The sequence below is a fragment of the Phoenix dactylifera genome, chromosome 12 (assembly GCF_051530095.1).
Source record: "Phoenix dactylifera cultivar Ajwa chromosome 12, Ajwa_hap1_PhDact_Kaust_v1.1, whole genome shotgun sequence".
Taxonomy (NCBI): domain Eukaryota; kingdom Viridiplantae; phylum Streptophyta; class Magnoliopsida; order Arecales; family Arecaceae; genus Phoenix; species Phoenix dactylifera.
This window is the reverse complement of record NC_143201.1, coordinates 1529710-1549238: the sequence shown is the minus strand read 5'-3', so window position 1 is coordinate 1549238 and position 19529 is coordinate 1529710. Positions and strand designations below refer to the sequence as shown.

Sequence of the window (19529 nt, the reverse complement as noted above, 5' to 3'; positions counted from 1 at the left end):
GGTCTGCAGTGAAAATAATCAAGGAATGATAAACGACAATAACAATGTCCAATCTTGATGAGTCAGATAACCATTCCATTTTTTTAATAATTAACTAAAGTGAAGAAGAAAAAAAATCCCTGTCTTGCATTGCAACACAGACAGGTACTGGCTAGCATTCTCAGACAGCACTGCAAAAGTCTGCAGAAAATCTAATACAGACACAAACATAGGTTTCCCCTTTACCGGGCAACAATGTGCGAGACTCCAAGGTAACTAAAGCATTGGAACATCGACTGAAAGCATCGCCAAGAGCCCGAAAAAGAAAGAAAAATTTGTATCTGATTCTCTAATAACATATAGTACAGGCATCTATGTAAAATGTGGCAAGTTCTTGGAAACCCGGCAACGGGTACGTCCCACCATCAATAGCCATCTCTCAAACCAGGATCCTCTCACGATGATGAACCATGACCATTAGCTGTAACTGCAAGAGGCTGCTGCTCGCCTACTACTGAGCTGGTTCCATTCTGGGAAAAAATGAAGGACAAAGTTCAGGAAAAAAACCAAGAGAGGGAAGAAAAAAGAAACAAAGGGCATACCAACAGTAGACATGTTTGTAAGCTGTTCCTGTTTCATCTGGAAGAAATTATCCTCAGAATCTCGCTCATGAACATCACTCAATTCGCTCATGGAATCACTCAAGAATGACGTCACTCGCTATGTGCATTAATCAAACCAACATGTATGGTGACAAGAAGCAATTGAAAATGCCTCAACACTTCAAAGAATAATGTCCATGGATTTGAAAACTGCTGGAGCAGCAGTGCCATACCGTTCCAATGCGAATCCGGCACGTGTACAAGTGCCAATACTTACCAGCCTGACTGGGGCATGCCAGTCTGATACAATCAATACCATTGGTTTTCCATTCTTTTTGATGTTATACTGTTCCGATGGAAAACTATACAGAGTTCGGTGACTTTATTAAAAACATTGACAATGCCGATCTTATGTTGGAGCCTTGGAGGTTTTGCAAGCATAGCCTTTCACCAAATTAGTAATTTTGTATTGTTTCATCCCAGGTAAACTAGGGTTGAACCTAATGAAAGCCCAGAACTGGCTGACCTTACATCCCTAAATTATGCAAGCAGTGCTTTCTTTCAGCAATAACTAAAGAACTCACCCTTTCCTTTGGCTCCGATGAGGCATTCTGAATGGCTGCAGGTGGATTTTTTGATAGGTCCCTCATTGTACCCTGCAAGACAGCACCAAAAAGCAGGCCTTGAATAATCTATATAAAATGTTTAAAATTTCAAAACACATGCCACTGACTTAACAATTCAAAGGAAATTCTCATTTGGCTATCGGTTTGGAAGGACATCTAATTCAAGGCCAAGCAAAGAGAAAAATATTCAGAAAGGATTGGCATTTCCAACAAGCATAAGTAAGAGCCAGCTTTCACCAGCACAAAGAATTCAGAGAGCCCCCTTAAAAAAGTACGCACCACAATGCAACTAACAATTTAGCTACAAGTTTTTATCAGAAAATACCCAATAATAAAGGACACAAACGAAATGTGACATCAAAATGCATCATGAAAGACCAATAAAGCCATTCCAATTTTATAAATCAATCTGATGAATCAAACTACCCATCAAAATTTGAGAATGAGAACATTTTACAACTGGCTCTAACTTGATGTCAAAACTTGACTAACCAAAACTTAGCATAACTAAATAGGCACTTTATTAACCCACAAAAAGTAAGATCTATAGAATACTGATTAAGTACATACAATCCACTAGCACTAATAATGGAAAAAAGTGAACCACTAAAAATAGCACCTCGCATACCTAGACATGCTACAAAAGCCAATATATATGGCGTCAATAGATTAAAGTCAATATGTAGAAACGATGCCACAGTTCAATGCTTTTAAGGCCTAACAGTTGATTTGCAATGAAGAGCAGTAAAAACAGTTACAACTCAATAAGTGTCATTGTGAAATCCTAAAATATGATAATACTTCCTGAAAATATTTGCATCTTTGATAATCCATTTATTCCACATTTGGTAATAGCAAAAACAACGCTAAGTTAACACTGTACTAGTATTAACTGTTTATGGTAATAGATTCCCATATCATACCGAGTATAACGTTAAAATGAAAACATTAAAATGTATATTTAGGAGCAGCATTAGTAAATTATTATCAAACGAGTATAACGTCAAATCTGGTTCTCTTTTTTCCTTTTTCGATAATTGCCAAATCTGACTCTTCATTTCCTCAAACAATTTAAAGAAATATTTTAAATACTAGAATCCTATATATCATCCAACAAATAAAAATTTATGGGGAGCACTAGTCATCTAAAGGTGGGCATAAAAAATTCAACAAGCAAATGAATGAGTTTGACCCATCAAAAGCAGAATAACAAGCCAAGATACATGTGTTATCACATAGCATTATGTCCTGGATTATCATCAACTACCCATTGGAAGGAGGAAGCAATACTGACAGAAATTAAATTGCATTTTAAAATCAAGGATATTTTTTTTCACAGAGAAAACTGTTGATGCAACAACATACCATTAGAAGATTCAATATTGATTCGTTTGACTTTATTGGTAAAAGAATCGCCTTGTGTTTAATCAAAAGCATCACATCTTTAGCTGGGCTTAATGGTTACCTTCTGAGAAAAGCAGCGACCACATCCCTATCTTCAAGTGATTTTATCAACCCACGAGATTATTCCAACAAATTAAGGTTCTGTTATTTTTGGACATCCCCTATGCCCACTACAGCAAAATAGATCTATCATTGTATCTGGCCTAAATCAGATATTAAACCATATAAGATATCTATGAGTCCCTCTTATCAATTACAAACCTATCTACATATTACAACATCCTACTCCAAAAATCTTATTCTCCAAAATTAATTCCATAAAGTTTTTAGTAATACTAAGACTGCTATGGAAAAATTAGTCCATAAATTCATGATCATATAGAAATATTATTATCTTGATACAGCCATTGAAGAAGTCAATTCCTTGCATACCCATAGCAAGTACCTCTTCTAAGGGAACGGATAATAATTTAACACCTCTCTAAAGTATCACCTACTATTGTTGAATTTTTATTAGTAAACAAGACTTTATATGAAATATCAGGATAAATATAGGCAACTAATAGGCTTTCTTTATGCTGTTTGTGAAAAGAGAAAACTTTGGACCAACGGTTCATAACACCAACTCTGTGGTGTCAATTGAACTACTTGAGCAGCAGCTAGGGATGCTCCACCAAAGTGGCACCAAGTTCTGGTTATGCAAATAAGTTGGACATGGCAGCAGCGGATTTAGTACCATTAGGCATAAATACATAATGCCACATCAATGTCCCTAAAAATTCTTCTGGATACTCCAACAAAACTGAGCTTGCACACACATGCGTGAGAAAGGGGGTCAAAATGTGCAGCATGAGGTCAGACAGAAATATAGTGGTTGATCTAATTAAGTACAATATTGTTCTAAAATGATTATATAACATAACTACCTTATTTGCCCACATAAGCCCACAAGCGTTGCATAAAGTCCTTGGTCCATCAGGTCCACGGCGCATCATTGGTGTAGCCCTGGAGCTGGTGCCACAGTGATGGCATCTGAACAAATTTGAGGCAACATTAAACACCAGATATTAAACATCATGTTGTATATACTGTAAAATAGGACTTGCTCATGATAATGAAAGCAGGCAAACAAATATAACCCAGAGGGGAAGAGAGATAAGAAGTTTTAGATGGATTAGTCAATCCACTCACAGAAAAGTCCCCTTCTTCTAAAAACACATCCAGCTCCTGGTTCTTAGTGAACAGGACAAGTACTCCCTGCCATCTGACTTAAGATTAACTTTTTTACACTCTTTCTTTCAAATGGCTATCATTAACGTGACCAACTAAAACCTAAAAGGATTCTTCTTCCAACTTCCTACAATAGTTCTTTCGCTTCTCACTTTGGTAATCTCCCTACCATCATATAGGATTTAGCTCATTGGTTCCAGGAAGCCAGTATTGCATCATGCATGCCATGGGGGTTGTTGGATCTCATTCAATGTGTGATTTGGCACCTTTTTTTGCAGGTGACACTTTTTTGGTGTCACAACATTCATTTAATAGAAAATTCCAAAGGTGTTGAGTTGTAATCAGTACAAAGGAGTTGTTTTGTCCCGTCCAAAAAAAAATCAAGAGCTGGATGTCCAGGTCAAATCCCTAACAAATATCTTGGAGACATGTTATGAATAGGAGATGAAGGATGGAAAAGTAAGGATAATGTGCTGGCAATGCCACTTGTCCTTGACCAAACACATCCTAATTTGGTTTTCTTCACACAAAGATACCGTATTTGGAAGTTAATAATTGCCCTAGTACCTTCATACTAAATTTAGAAACTGCCAAGTTACACCAGATCCCCACCAACAAGCAGTGTTATTTAGATTCTCATCTGTGAAATCTCAAATAGCCAAAATTAAATATAAAACTTACGTGGCAGATGATTCTGGTCGACCTTCCACAGAACCCCATCGTTGGGTGGCATCCAAACTTGTAGCACCTGCAGTCACATCTTCAGGCTTTGATTTTGAGGATGTGAACTGACCCCTATTCCGCTGCATCCTGTTGACAAAGCCAAGAACATGATAGGCAAAAAAGAGATGGCAATACATGTACTGCCAAAAGTTTGTGGATTGTGCACCACATTAGGCAACTATAAAAACCAAAATGAGATGAATGCATTGAGGTTTCATCAGGGATCAGCGCTAATAAAGATTTTCAGCTAAAAGGGGCAAAACTCAAACATAAACTCTCAAAAAATCACATGCAAGGACAGGTTGTGTGCCACACATCTAAGATTGGCATCATAAATGTCTCTTTGCCAAGGGCTACACCCCAATCATGAAGAGACCAAATATTAGATAAAAATCAGCTCAGGACGAGAACTATGCTTTGGGCTCTAGTCCTTATAAACACTTGTCAACCAGACATTAACCATCCATCTTTTTCCAACAGACTTGGAGGTAGTCACATGTGCACATGTTATTCTGAAATCTTAATTCTCACTAAGAAACCCTATAATCTGAGATGCTACATTACAGGTTACTTATAAAAATAATGGGGCAATTTTGAAAAATATTCAACAATTTAAGGTAATAAAAAACCAGACGAGCCGAATGGTTGAGTTAAGTGCGACATCCAATATCGATGCCATAAAGAATGTTTCATAGTTATGAGTATCTTTGTTCAAAATCTCAAGACCACTTCAAAATGCCAGGTTGATATCTATATCAGAATGAAAGATTTATACTAAGCAAAAAAAGAACCAATCTCATAATATCCACTTCTTACCTGAGAGCAACCTCTTTGCGGACATTGTAACGTATCTTCTTGTCAAAATTACGTTCTTTCCTCTTCTCTCGGAACCTCATCAATGAAGCAACTCGCTGAGGAAAATTCGAACGCTGTGAAATATCAAAAGAGCAATTAAACAACTCATGAAATTTATCCTTCGTATCTTACTAAAAGCCAGTGGCGGTAAGAACTATACCTTGTTATATGGATTTGAAGAAGATGGAATCGAGGCCAAGCCCGTGTTTATCTCACGCCCTCCAAGTAACAAAAGAACAGCTTGAACCTACGCGGTGTAATACAGGCAGGTCTATCACAATTCTAAAACAACATTATCTCTAAAAGAAGAGCAATATGAATTTAATAAAATCCTGCCACTATCCAGAAGAGGAAGTGCAAAGAAAAGGGGGAAAAATGTCACCTTTTCCGGGGAGACAGAGTCGAACACATAGACCTCCCCCTGAAACGAGAGGGTTAGCTGATTCCCCGGAACCTGAGGCGCGACCACCTCATGAGGATCCCCCAGATTGGCGTGGTCCGAGGGCACGTCGCCTTCCATCCCTTCCCCCTCCACGGCCCCATCGTGATCCTCCTCCATCCCGTCCCCATCGCCGCCATTGTGCTGGTCCCGCTCCGCCGCGTACCGCTGGATGGCCTGGGCGTCGGCGGCCACAATCAACTGACCCTCGGCACCGCCCCCTCCACCCCCGCCGGGTACTTCGTCGATCCGCCCCGGGATGAGCACGGCGGGATGCGCGGGGGCCGGATGGGCCGGGTAAAGACCTCCGGCCAACGGCTTCACGTCGGCCGGCTGGCTAGGGTTCTCGCTCATCCCCCTCACGCACTCTCTCTCGCGATCAAAGAAAAGATTTTGGGGAAAAAAAACTACTTTCAGAAACAAAAATCCATAAAATTCGGGAATCAAAACTTTGGAATCCTCCGCTGGAAAAAGAGATCCGAAGAGACCTTGGACGCGGAGCCCATTACGACTGAAGGTCTTTCGAGAGCGCGGATCGAGAAACCCTGAATTTCTGAAACCCTAGAATTTCAGGCCTCTAAGGGAGAGCCAGTGGGACAGGAGAGAGGGAGAAGGGGGAGGGAGGAGGACTAAGACATGGCAGAATGTGTGACGTCAGCGGGTCTTCCGGTACGGTGTCGCACGGTGTGGAGAATTAATCAGGGCCGTAGGATGCGGACCGCGGGGCAATCGCTGGGCTTACTTTAACGATGACGATTAGCGGCCACGCCGATCACGGGAGATGTCGTACCGTACCCGTCCGCCTCCAGTTCCTGACAGGTAATGACTGAAATGCCCTTGATTGGCCTCTCGGGCCCAGGTTTCTAATATTGTGTATTTTTTCCTTATTACTTGATAGTTCGAAGTTCGAACTAAAAGAAACTAGAACATAGCGTTAATCTTGCTCTTCAATAGGGTTCTCTATTTTGTTTGGAAAAAAAATTCAACTAGATTGACATAAGTGAATGTTTTGCCAATGAGAATGGAGGCACATACCATAGGGTTTGGGTTGTTTCTTCGATGATGGCTTTTTTTTTTTTTTTCACGGCAGCAGCCATTGGATCGCGTCTTACATAACTTTCGAATCGCTCTAATCCCTTTCTTCTCATTGGATCGCGTCTTACACAACTTTCGAATCGCTCTAATCCCTTTCTTCTATCCACAACATAGATTGCGAAACTGACATCGAAAGTTGTACAAAATACGGTCCAATGATTAATGTCATGAAAGAATATTAACCATTCTTTCGTGCAAAAAATACAAACCAAACTCCACTATTATGTATAAATGCTATTACGACTTTTAGATGTAGTTTGGACCATTTTGTTTCATATTTTTTATTTTTAAAAGTTAAAACACAAAATTCGATAAAAAAAACATTTTTTTATTTTTTAAAAAATAAATTTTATAATTTATGAAAAAAGTGAGTGAAAGTTTTTTTGCTTCTATTTTTTTAAGATAGCCTCTTTGAGTTGTGAAATCATATTTGAGTCTTAGCTTTCACAATTTGTTTCTCTCTTCCACCCTACCTACATTCATCTCACCCTCCGGGCTCTCACCTCCTTCTGCCATTTTCTCTCCCTCCGCTACCTCCTTGCCTCCACCATCTCCTCCATGCCCTCGCCCATGGTCGAGCCTAGCATAGGCCCATGAGATAATCCCAAGTAACTCTAGTGGAAGACCTTCTTCCCCCCTCATTGTTGTCAAAATAAAAATAAAAACAACAGTGATTACCAAGCATATTTTTGTTGTCAAAAATTTAGAAAAAAAATAAATTTTCTGTTTAAATTTTTTTTTAGAAAAAGACAATGACGTCCTATGTAGCTTGATCCTTTCTGATAGTCAAAGACTTGAAAAATGATAATGTGACAGTTATTGTTTACAAATGTTGTTTAAATTTATCCAGATATATTTTTAGAATTAGTTACCCAAGAATGTTATAATACCTCTTTTCATGTCATGGCCATATTTATTCAGAACCATGGCACTAACTAAATCTAGTACCAAGTACATGTCAGATGGAGAATACCGATGTTTTGAGCCATTGAAACGAAGAATACCAACAATGTCTAAGAGGACCTTACTCAAAGAAAATAGTAGGAGATTGTACCATTAGATCCCTAGTTGCTAAGGCCCGTTTGGTAGGTCGATTGGCAATAAAATTTTTAAAAGTAGAGTTTTTTGAAATAAAGTTTTTATAAAAAACTATTTATTATTTGATAACTATATTTCTAAAATATATGGAACATTAATATGTATTTGGCAAACAAACTAAGAAAGTATTTTTGATATGACAAAATGATTATAAAAAAATATTACATAGTATTATACAACAAGACATAATAAAATATAATATACATTAGTACATAAATATATACTATAGTATAATATTATTGTAATATAATATAATATTATTCTAATATAGTTAATAAAATATTGTATGCTATAGTGTAGTAATATAGATATTATATAACATAACATATCAATATATCATGAGATAATGTAATATAATATTATATTTTATAGTAATATAATATTTTGATAAAAATATTATAATTACTTTTTTAGTACTATTACTATTTTTAGTATTATTTTTTATTATTAGTATCACTACTATTATTAGTTTATTACTATTTTTAGTATTATTACTATTATTAGTAATACAATTACTATTATTAGTTTTATCACTATTATTAGTAGTATTGCTATTATTAGTAATATTACTATTTTAGTATGATTGCTATTTTTAGTATTATCACTATTGTTAGTATTATTACTATTATTAGTATTATTACTATTATGAATATAATTACTATTTTTAGTATTATTATTTCTAGTATTTTACTATTTTTGTACTATTACTATTATTAGTCGTAGTAGTATTGTTATTTTTAGTATTATCACTATTGTTAGTATTGTTACTATTATTAGTATTATTGCTATTTTTAGTATTATCACTATTATTAGTGTTATTACTATTTTAGTTTTAGTAATATTATTAACATAATTACAATTTTTAGTATGATTATTATTTTTAGTATTTTAGTATTTTTGTACTATACTATTATTAGTAGTAGTAGTATTACTAGTATTAGTACTACTGCTATTATTAGTATTATTATTATTTTTAGTATTATTACTATTTTTAGAAGTATTAATATTATTATTATTATTATTACTATTAGTATTATTATTATTAATAGTACAATATTACTACAATGTAATATAATATTATTATAATTATAACATAATATATAATAGAATAGAATATAATAATAATCTGATATAATACAGCAATATAATGTAATATCATATATATTTAATAATAATGTAATATAATCTAATATATTATCTTTTATATTATTATTTGTATATTATAATATTATTATTATAATAATATCGTATCTTTTCATAATATAACTATCATTATTATAATAATTCTAGTATATTAGATCTGAGAGGCCTAGCTGCTCAGTATTTGATCAATTCCATCATGGCTGTTTGATGTCAAACTTCATGCTGCCTAAAAGAATTCCAATTCCATCTAACAATTCTGGACCTCTGAAACACCACCACTGTGGATTGGGAAGGACTACTCTATCATCAGAGATCGGTTGCATGAGTATCCATCATCATATGTTGGTTGCATCCATATACCGACACCGACGGCCTTCCCAACCAAAGCCCTCTTTTGTATGATGCTTGTAAAGTGCTCCATAAATTTCTTGATGTCATTGTTACCAACCAGGGAGACCAATCAGCTTGACTCTCCAAAACAAGTCTTCACAAAACTGAACATGGGATCTGCAAGAGGGATTTTCCAATATTTTCAAGAACTTTTGTTTTTGAGTGAAGCTCATATTTGTTTCACTAGAATGTAGATAACAAAATAGATTTGCAAGCAGAGGAAATAGACCAACAACAACTGATTCGTCTCAACCCGTGTCGGTGAGTTTTCAAATCTTATTTAAGGTTGTGCTTGACGCAATTAACAGTGCCAAGCACAAGTACTCAGAAAAAAATGGAAAATTAAATCTATTAACATTCAATATGTTATAACGCTGATCGACTAAGCGTACACTAACATTTATGTACATCTTTCTAAGCTACCTAAGATAATATATGGTGCCCAAAGAACGCAAAGCTCATTTGCATATGCTTTTACGCTCCGCCAAAGTAAAGGGTGCGGCTAATGAAAAGCCTGAGCGATGCAGCAGCAACATCCCACCTCCCTTTCCTGCTAGATGAAAAGAGGCAAAGAACAGCTTCACAGCAAGCACCTAGCGGCAGAAGCAACTCCAAGCTGATTGAGAAGGTCACAGACAGCAGAGACATCATTGCAGTTCTCGTCCCAAAGGATGGAAGCATGGAGAAGGGTCTGACCCATATCATCTGATCAAGCATCCTTGATATAACGTCCCCACATGATAAAAGCATGCATAAGACTTTGGCCCATTTTCACCTGCTGAGGGGTTCCAGATATAACGACCCTTCCTGCAGTCGCCCCAGGCAATGCATCATGAATCTTGAACTGAGCACCCGATATCTGAGCATGCAACAGGACAACATTGGTCAGAGACACCACTGGAAGGGGTTCAGAGCCTTCATAAACCAGAAGGTTCCAAACAAATATTCTGGATGATGTTCTGATATCTATAACAAATGGATGAAACTAAATCATGCTATGGAAGTTGCGAAACATGATAAATTCTGTAGTGATGAGGGATGGTGGGACATCATGAGATGATAAATGAAATGATAACTACGATATGTGCTACTGAAGCAAAACTGCACTCTCAGTTAGAAAACAACGCAGAGCATTTATTTGCTCTGGAGTATCATTAGACGGGTAGATCTACAGCAAATTTTACGGTAAGTTGCAATTTCATTTCATCTTCTTTCTAAACCATTTCTATGATTATTTCTGTATTGAAATCAGAGTTCTAAACAACATAGTTTAACTTGCTTTGATACCATGAGCATACAATAGAAAAAGGGAACATAACCAAAGGGCAGCCTGATGAAAGAATTGAAAATGATTGTTTCAAAAAATTCAATAGATCGGTCTTATTATGAAAAAGAAGCTCATACCTGTCTAATCTCAGAAAGGTTGCTGTTGTTCTCTCCGTAAACATATGTCAGATCCTTTTGAGGAATAATATGTTCAACCATTCTGCTTGTTTCGAGAGGTTCAACTGTATTGCCTGTTGCTACAGGTGTCTGACCTCCACTGCACACCAATATTTTGAATATAAGAAGGTGAACGTGCATCTTGAGATTTCCGGATCAAGAAATTAACCATACCTTCCCATCCCTCCACTTCTGAAACCGGTTCCCGCATCAGGAATGCCTCTTGGGGTTCTAGTGCTTATTATCTGCAGAGCATAAAACACCTTACTTGCATTTTTCCATGAATACTTCAGAGTCCAAAACCATCAAACCCGCAACCTATTGTGGACAAGTATGGTGGAGATCGAGAAACCACTACACATTTCACAAAATTAATTTATGTACATCTACATACACACACAATAGAAAGACAGAGTAAGGGGGAACAGGATGATCTTGAGTGCATTAGGCTCCAACTTCACAATGGAAATCAATGATGCACCTCTCAATGAAAATCAACAACGTTGACCATGATGTATGATGTACAAAATGCCTATGAGACTAAAAAACATTTATTTTAGATGTCTCTTGTCTATGCGTCAAGTGAACATAAAATAAATCGCAGCAATACAGCTAGTGACCTGAAGTATATTATAGATTATATAGATTGGAAACCTAAATTACTGATCTTGATCTAAATACTTTAAAACATATACAGATCAAATTTCAGCTGATTTGGATGCTTCTAGGCTATAGATTAAATGAAAATACAATTGAAATTGTTCATTTTTTTAATCGACTCAATGCATGGGTGAAAGATCTCAAAACTGCATGATTTTTTGTTTCAAGGAATTAGATAATGAATGCACATCAAGTCGTCAGGGATAAGCATATTCAGCAAGCAAGTTTTATAGTTTCTTTTTGGACAGCAATGTTTGAACATTAAAATAGCTACTGAGGTCAGATAGAGAGCACAGCCACAGGAAGAGAACTTATGTCATCATAAAAAACACTATTATAAACAAAGATTGCCGAATCGGTACCGGGTGCCGTACCGGTTGATGCCCGGTCCAGCTCAATACTGGTTTGGAATTGGCCCGTACCGAGAGAAAACTAGCCGGAGCCAGAGAAGAAGAAGAGAAAAAGAGAGCGAGCAAGGGAGGGAGGGAGAAAGACCGTCACAGACCCCTGCAGAGGGCTGCGAGGGTGCGGCAGAGGCCGAGGACGCGGTATAAAATTTGAAAAAAAAATTCTGTGGTCGCGTCCTCGGCCTCCGCCACGCCCCTGCAGACTCCGCCGGCCACCCGTGGCCCTTCATAGGCGTCTGTGACGCTCCTCCCTCCCTCCCCCGCTCTCTCTTTCTCTTTGTCTTCTCCGGCTCTGGTAGCAAATCAGTTTCAAAGCCGAAACCATACCGATAGGCCACCGGTACAGTTCAAAATGGGCGAAACTGTCCAGTTCAGGACGATTTAGCATTCCTTGATTAAGCACAACTTCAAGTCAAAACTTCACTGCTGACAAAAGTCAGGTCTCAACATGGCCTAACATCCAAACATTTGGCAAAATCATATCATTATTTAGGGCACCCATGTAGTTCAATTATGGGATTTATTGAATGATGTGCAATCATCTCTTTAATACTTTATGGCCATAACTATACAGAATCATATTCTTACCAATCCAACATGAACGACAAATCTTTGTCTTGTTTAGCAGGCTTCAAATACTATGAACCAGCTTACTCCTTAAACCACGAAAATCAAGTAGGCTTACCTCAGGAGCCCATGACCTTGGTGAAGGATGATCAACAGCAGGACGAGGTCCTGTAGTGTCAGGGCCATAAGACATGGGAATGCGATCAACCGCAAGACGATCAACACCATGCAAGAGAGGAGGCGGCCGATCTGGGATATTGGAGAGACCAACAGAAGGATCAGCACCATGAAATAGTCCAGCTGTAGAGTAACGTCCCGGAGGGGTTGGCTCATGTATTGGTCTCGGGAAAGGAGGGATTTCAGATGTTGTAGGCGAATACAGAGTCATGCCAGCACTAGAAAAAGTTTTCATTGGAAAGATTGTCTCTCGAATCCTGCTTGTGATATGAAGCAATGCATCCAGAACGGATTGAAAACTACCAGTCACCTGCTAACAAGGGAAAAATTGCTTCCTGTAATATTTTATATAGGTGTTTGCAATGTTTACTTACTATTTTGTAACCACAAGACCTAGGGCTCATTGTGTACATTCAATTTCCAGAGGACCATCTAGAATGCATGCTAACAGTTCATCATTGAAGCCGAAACACACTATGAAAGGGCAACATACTGGACATTGCAACTTTATCATAATATGTTGCAACGAGTCTCTTTCCCCTTTTACCTAAATAACGTCAAACAATATTCTTAAGATACTTGTGACAACCAAGAAACAAGAGTTGATTACAAGGATCAACCATGAAAATATACTAACTAGGCAAATGAGTATTGCCACAGGTCAGACAATATACAGTTGTGGGTATGCACCTAATCAAATACTATTTTACCATTACCACATTCTAGATTGCTTCATCAAATGTTGGAAGACATGCTAGTTCGCAACAAATTTACAATTTGTTTCTCGCTCGGCATGATGGTTTTCGGACATTTAAGGGATTGAATTTAAATAAACCAAATAGAAAGAAACAATTGCAGGACATCCAACAGCTCCAGATAATTAAATTATTGAGCACTAAAGTACAATACAAAAAAGCACAGCTTGAAATAATTTTGGAGCTCAATGTTCAGATAATTACAAACTAATCTCACCTTAGGTTCCGACTGCTTATTCATTCACCTATTCAAGGATCACGCTCAAGTCGCACAAATATGGCATCAAGCAAATAATATTACTCTTAGAAAGCAAATATTCTTCATAAATACTTTTCATTAAAACCAATTAGGCAGAGAATCATCTTGCAATTGACCAAAGAAGAATAAAAGTTGCATCATTTCCAATACCAGCATCTCCGTGCCAATTGTGCAAATCCTGCCCTTAAAATTGATTCTTACACTCCTATGCCATTGAGCAGCATAGAAGCTAAATAAAGCAACCACAAACTTCCAATCTAAAGAAACCATCTTATCTAAAAATGTAGGTCTGAAAACAAGGTTCTTATTGGTGTTTTCCTTTTTCCTAATGGATTTGCACTCTAGACATAGAGACAAGTGAGAAGCATGAAAATTACTGTTACCAAACTCATCTGCAGATATGAACCTCCAAAAACAATAAGTGTGGTATGTGATAATAAAGGTGCACTTCAAAGGCATGTATTGGTTCTTTTTTTTTGTCATAAATAATTGGACAATACTAATGAACGAATGAGAAAAATAATGATATGGAAGAATTACAATTTAATGCCAAACAATCATAGAAAGAACAGGTCACAATTTTGTTATTCTTTCCAATGATTAAATGTAATCACACAAAACCTATGCTTACACAATATGTCACTGAGAAAGAGGCTGTACAGTATCCTGTTCAAGCACTTTCAGAGGGATGAAAGAACTTAATTCTATATTGCATGGTTGAGTTGTTGTATCCTCACAAAATAGAATAGGGCCATCAAGGATTTAATATGGAACAGGTTACAATTTTGTTATTCTTTCCAATGATTGAATGTAACCATACAAAATCTAGGCTTACACAATATGTCACTGAGAAAGAAGCTATAAAGTATCCTGTGCAAAAACTTTCAGAAGGATGAAAGAACTTAATTCCATATTGAATAGTTGAGTTGTTGTATCCTTACAGAATAATATAGGACCATTATAGACCTCTTCAATAATGATAAACCTTAATCACAGCATACCTAATTTATCACTATCTCAGGCATCAAAGTGAATTAACCAATCTAGTCATAACCTTGCTTAAAATAATGTGAGCTAAATAACTAATTCAAACTATCACTGCTCAAAAAAAAGCAAAAAACAAGTGACTAATGCAGATGGTCAATCACCCAATATGACCACTTGAAGAAATAGGAAGTTCAAGGAAAAGCTGAGAACATCCATTTGAAAAATTGTACCAGGTGAATAATCATGTAACTCAAAAAAAAAAAAAAACAACATAGGAGCAATGAAGAAATTGATAGCATCAAATTGCACAAAAGTCTGCATTATCTCCGCTCAATAATTAATTCAAATAATTATCTCTGCACAAAGCAAAATATGAGTGAGTAATGCAGACAGCCAATCAACCAACATTAACAGCTTGAAGAAATAAAAAGTCTAATTGAAGGCTGAAAACATTCATTTGAAAATGTATATCAGGTGACTAACCATATAAACCCCAAAAAGTAGTGCGTAGGAAATTAATAGCATCAAATAACTGCTTCATACCTGGACGAGCTCATCATTTGGTTGAGCACATTTTGGAACTTGTTCCTTTACAAAAATCCGGATACTGGCCCCAGTAGCCCTTCGCATTTCAGCAATAATGGTGCCACCTTTACCCAACAGACAACCAATCTGCTGTGCAGGAACTAGAAGCCTTGCAGAAACAGCAGAGCTTTTATCAAATCCTGCCTCTGCAAGTCTAGAATGGACACGAAGGACAGCATCTTGTGCTGGAGAATGTCTTAATTCTGAAGTCTGCACTACTCAACCATAACCAACATCAGAAAAGGCTCAAATTTTTCAATAAAATGAATAATTGAACTTCAATTTCTAAGCCAATCATGAAGGTTTTGATTTTGCACACACCTCACGTGCAGATATCACAATAGCCTTTTCATCTGAATCTGGAACAGGGTCAACAATCTTGATTGTTGCACCAGTTTCACTTTGCAAGGCCCGAATAATTACACCACCTTTCCCAATGATGCTACCAACTTTGTCATTGGAGCATAATATTCTGAACATAACATCCTCTTCTGGAACCTTTCTGTGGCCAGGTGCAATATTGTCCATTCCTGGATTCGATGAATATCCCCTGGAATGATACTCTGGGACATGCTGACTAGGCAATAAGCTTCTTTGAGCATAAGGATCCATCACTGTAGGGGGACCAGCTCCATGACTGTTTGGCCCATATGGTTTTGGAATGCTAAAGTTAGTTGGCTCTGTTCTGGGGTTATCCTGTAGACACCTCGAAACAGATAGCAGTGCTTTCTTTACAGCAGAGAAACTCCCAGTTATCTACCAGAAAAGTTTTGTACAAAGTCAGTATCACTTCAAAAGAACGAAATCAAATTAGCAAATGACATTATTCAGTTGTTGATGGCATTAGCATTACAAACCTTGAAATAGGCAATGATAAGATAGTATAGTATCCATAACTGAAAGGTTTTGTAATTCAGGCAAAAGAAATAATTCCCATCACAAGGGCCTAATTCACCAATTCAAACATTTTTTTGTTGAAAGATAGTATAGTATCGATAACTGAAAGGCCTTTTTCATCTAGATGCTCAAAATGGTTCCGTAAGTCCATCATGAATAACAAAGCTTAACTCTTCATTGTATTTCAAAACAGTCTCTTATCTCAGTTAAAAAAAAGCACCAGCCACTTGTGTTGCAATATAAAATGTATAAAATGGCTTTAGTTTATATTCTTTCTCCCCATAGAATCGCCAGTATACCTATAAAGCATAAGGCTCTCATTATTTTGTGTTAGAAGGATAAATAAACTCAGATAGCGACCATGACACAACAGAAAAGGAAGGGAAAAGCTACGCCTTTTGCATTGTTGATCAACGGAAGAAAGCACTGATTGATGTTGAAAAAACATCAATTGGAAAGCACTTTTTTGGGGGAGAAAAATCAGCACTGATTGATGTTGAATCAACCCAATATAACAAATGTCAGCCAACTAAACAAAATCCCTCTTCTGCCTCTCGATCCCCCTCAACCAAAGGTATCTCTTTCTTTGATCATCACAGAAGATCATGCAAAAATATTTGTGTAACAAATATATACCAAAAAAGAATTTTTGGAAAAAAAATGAGCAAAAATTCCCAAATCAAATGCAAGGGATTTTCTATTGTGAATCAAACCGCTGTAGAGAATGAAGGAAAGGAAAGTTGGGGTTTAGGGGTGCATTTGTCGAAGGTAAAGACAGTACCAAGGCCAGGAAAAGATTTCATAACTGATTGAACTGGTTTTGATTTCTCTTGCAAATAATTTCTCTTAAAAAAACCATCTTCTTCAGATTTTTGGGGGCACACATAGTACTTCTGATACACCCAAGACACTCCATGATTCCCTCTCTCTCCCTCCCTCCCCTATTGATCTAGTGTGGAGAGTGCAGAAACAAAGTGACATGTGCATTGATTTTAGGATGGATTTGTTTGAGAAGCAGGTATAAAAAGAGAAAGGCAGAGGAACAGGAAACAGGAGAGGAACACACAAGAGCAGAGATGAACGTTGGTCAAATAGGAGAAATTAATCCAAAAGGTTGTTTTCTTTAATATATTTGGAAAATGGAGAACGAGTCAATCGCCCTTCCTTTCAAAAAATGACACAGATGACAGCACGATCCACCAGTTAGAGAGCATATGCATGTATCATGGTAAAATATTCCTTCCTATTATGAATGATCGAAATAGGTCATGCCATGAAACATTTAATTTAACTTCGTATAATCCAAATAGGTGCAATGACATTGTTTATTCAAACCCATACACCTGAACCATACTAAAATTCACATGGAAAGAAGAATGTCATAACCAGTTCTCAAACAAGGGCTAGTGCGCAAAACCAGCTTTTTCCATATAGAGCTGAGCTGATTGGATGAAATTCAGATAGAAACACAGTAATTTCAATGTTACATATTATTTTTGAATTTCATCTGCACTGCATCTTGCTTGCACAATTATGGCTGTAATATCATTGTCAAGACCCTCTACTAGTTATACAACTTTGTTCTAGTTTATGGGGTTCCTTCATTTCCATATTTGACACCTTTCTAGACAGCCATGTCCCACATTCGATTCTCATACCATTACAATGAATTGTTACCATCCTGCTAGCTATCAGGGAAAAAATATCACTAATAAAGCTCCATCATCAATTAATTATCAGAAACTTCATGCAGATCAAAGAGCTTTTCTATATTTGAGGACGACTTTGAAGTTTGCATATAGTGGAAGAAAAAAAAAATTTAAGTTATTTCTTTTGCACTATTGGATGTGAAATTGATAGCTCTTCTTAACCTAATGGTGGTTAAGGGTTATCATACGATATTTGTGGTACCATGACTCAGATGAATTTCTTGCTAGATTCACTGAAAGGATTGGAGTGCCTAAGAACTTCCGTTTGGTTCTTTTATTTGAGAAGATTCTTGTTCATTATATGAATGAAAAGAGAATTACAGAATAGAAAATTTCAAGTCAGCTATCTCTAGTGCACTTTAAAGGAAAAAAAAAACCACTACATCAATCACTACTGAGAAATGAGACATATGAAACTATATCGGAAGCAAACAGGAACTTTAACTGAATAGCCATGAAAATATAGCACTATGAAAACCACATCTTTATTACTTTTCCATGCTGCGATGCCCAATAAAATTCCACTGCGATCCAGAGATTGTGTACAGTCATAATTCTCAGGTTGACGGAAGCATATCTATGTCATGCATGCATAGTCGGAGCACCCAAAAACCAGAAACGAATCAAAAAATGGATAAAGATCCTTGATAGCTTACATGGATCAGCTCGTCACCAGCAACAGCACACGGTGGCACCTGATCCTTCCCAAAAATTCTAATCTGAGCTCCGCTCTCTTGTCTGATTTTCTCAACGATCTTCCCTCCTTTTCCAAGAACACACCCCACTTGGCTGCTGGGCGCCAGGAGCTTGCACACCACCTGCCCCTGTATCTCCTTCTCCTCCCCTCCTCCTCCTCCTTCTCCTCCTCCTCCATTTCCTTCCCCAACCCTCTCACCCTCCACCCTCAGCATTCTCTCGAAAACCCTAACAAGGGCCCTCTGGGCCGGGGAGGGATCGTCCTCAGCCGCCTCGCCTCCGTTCCCTCCGCCGTCCTCCCGCCGCTTCTTCGGCGGTGCCTCGGCGACGATGATGATGACGCGGTCCTCGGAGCCCAGGACGGGGTCCTCGATCCGGATCTTAGCGCCGGTCTCCTCGCGGAACTGGCGGACGATGGAACCGCCCTTGCCGATGACCCCGCCGGTCCGATCGGCGGGACAGAGGATGCGGAAGAGGGTTTCGTTGGTGGGGGACTTCAGCAGCGGCGAGAAGACCCGGAAGTGGGCCGCGGGCGAGTGCGGGGGGCGGCGCTTGGCGGCCGCGGCGGCGGAGGAAGGGTAGGGGGAGGGGCCGCTGGGGTCGCTGGCGGACTCGAAGGGCCGCTTCACGGCGGAAGACGCCTCCATTGCGCGCGCGCGAGCGCTCTCTCTCTCTCTCTCTCTCTCTCGCCGGCGTCTAAAACCCTTCTCGCTTCCGAAATGGGGGTAATCAGCTCATGTGGAGAAACTTCTGTGTAATATTAGTTCTGTTGAGGGGTTATCTGTAAGAAACCTGGCATCTAC

At 37.9% G+C, this 19529-nt stretch overlaps 2 protein-coding genes across 5 annotated transcripts; both read right to left on the bottom strand.

The window, feature by feature from the left end:
* Positions 1 to 54: 54 nt before the first annotated feature.
* On the bottom strand, positions 55 to 6489 carry LOC103714110 (GATA transcription factor 20). Of its 2 annotated transcripts, none has more exons than XM_008801253.6 (7): positions 5802 to 6489; positions 5580 to 5666; positions 5381 to 5493; positions 4523 to 4651; positions 3538 to 3643; positions 1166 to 1237; positions 55 to 509 (listed from the first exon to the last, which is right to left on the bottom strand). In XM_008801253.6, the coding sequence occupies exons 1-7, from the start codon at positions 6210 to 6212 to the stop codon at positions 435 to 437; spliced, it is 993 nt and encodes a 330-aa protein (XP_008799475.3). In that variant the 5' UTR covers positions 6213 to 6489; the 3' UTR covers positions 55 to 434. The 2 variants fall into 2 exon arrangements, with proteins under 2 accessions (XP_008799475.3, XP_008799476.3); XM_008801254.6 differs by having other exon boundaries at positions 5381 to 5475; positions 5802 to 6488.
* Positions 6490 to 9823: 3334 nt separating this feature from the next.
* LOC103714111 (KH domain-containing protein HEN4) lies at positions 9824 to 19519 on the bottom strand. Of its 3 annotated transcripts, none has more exons than XM_008801255.5 (7): positions 18687 to 19519; positions 15746 to 16180; positions 15383 to 15634; positions 12780 to 13148; positions 11202 to 11272; positions 10989 to 11127; positions 9824 to 10443 (listed from the first exon to the last, which is right to left on the bottom strand). In XM_008801255.5, exons 1-7 carry the CDS (start codon positions 19371 to 19373, stop codon positions 10294 to 10296), a joined length of 2103 nt encoding a protein of 700 aa, XP_008799477.5. In that variant the 5' UTR covers positions 19374 to 19519; the 3' UTR covers positions 9824 to 10293. The 3 variants fall into 3 exon arrangements, with proteins under 3 accessions (XP_008799477.5, XP_038985764.3, XP_038985765.3); XM_039129836.3 differs by having other exon boundaries at positions 12780 to 13151; positions 18687 to 19470; XM_039129837.3 differs by lacking the exon at positions 12780 to 13148 and having other exon boundaries at positions 18687 to 19472.
* Between the last annotated feature and the right edge of the window lie 10 nt (positions 19520 to 19529).

Excerpts from the sequence above, each read along its gene's own strand:
- LOC103714111 (XM_039129836.3), bottom strand. The coding sequence starts at position 19,373 with ATGGAGGCGTCTTCCGCCGTGAAGCGGCCCTTCGAGTCCGCCAGCGAC. Across the intron at positions 11,128-11,201 it reads AGAAGTGGAGGGATGGGAAG|TGGAGGTCAGACACCTGTAG; the intron begins GTATGGTTAATT and ends ATTGGTGTGCAG. Across the intron at positions 10,444-10,988 it reads ACCTTTCTGAGATTAGACAG|ATATCGGGTGCTCAGTTCAA; the intron begins GTATGAGCTTCT and ends TTGCATGCTCAG.
- LOC103714110 (XM_008801253.6), bottom strand. The coding sequence starts at position 6,212 with ATGAGCGAGAACCCTAGCCAGCCGGCCGACGTGAAGCCGTTGGCCGGA. Across the intron at positions 5,667-5,801 it reads ACTCTGTCTCCCCGGAAAAG|GTTCAAGCTGTTCTTTTGTT; the intron begins GTGACATTTTTC and ends TACACCGCGTAG. Across the intron at positions 510-1,165 it reads CATCGGAGCCAAAGGAAAGG|AATGGAACCAGCTCAGTAGT; the intron begins GTGAGTTCTTTA and ends ATTTTTTCCCAG.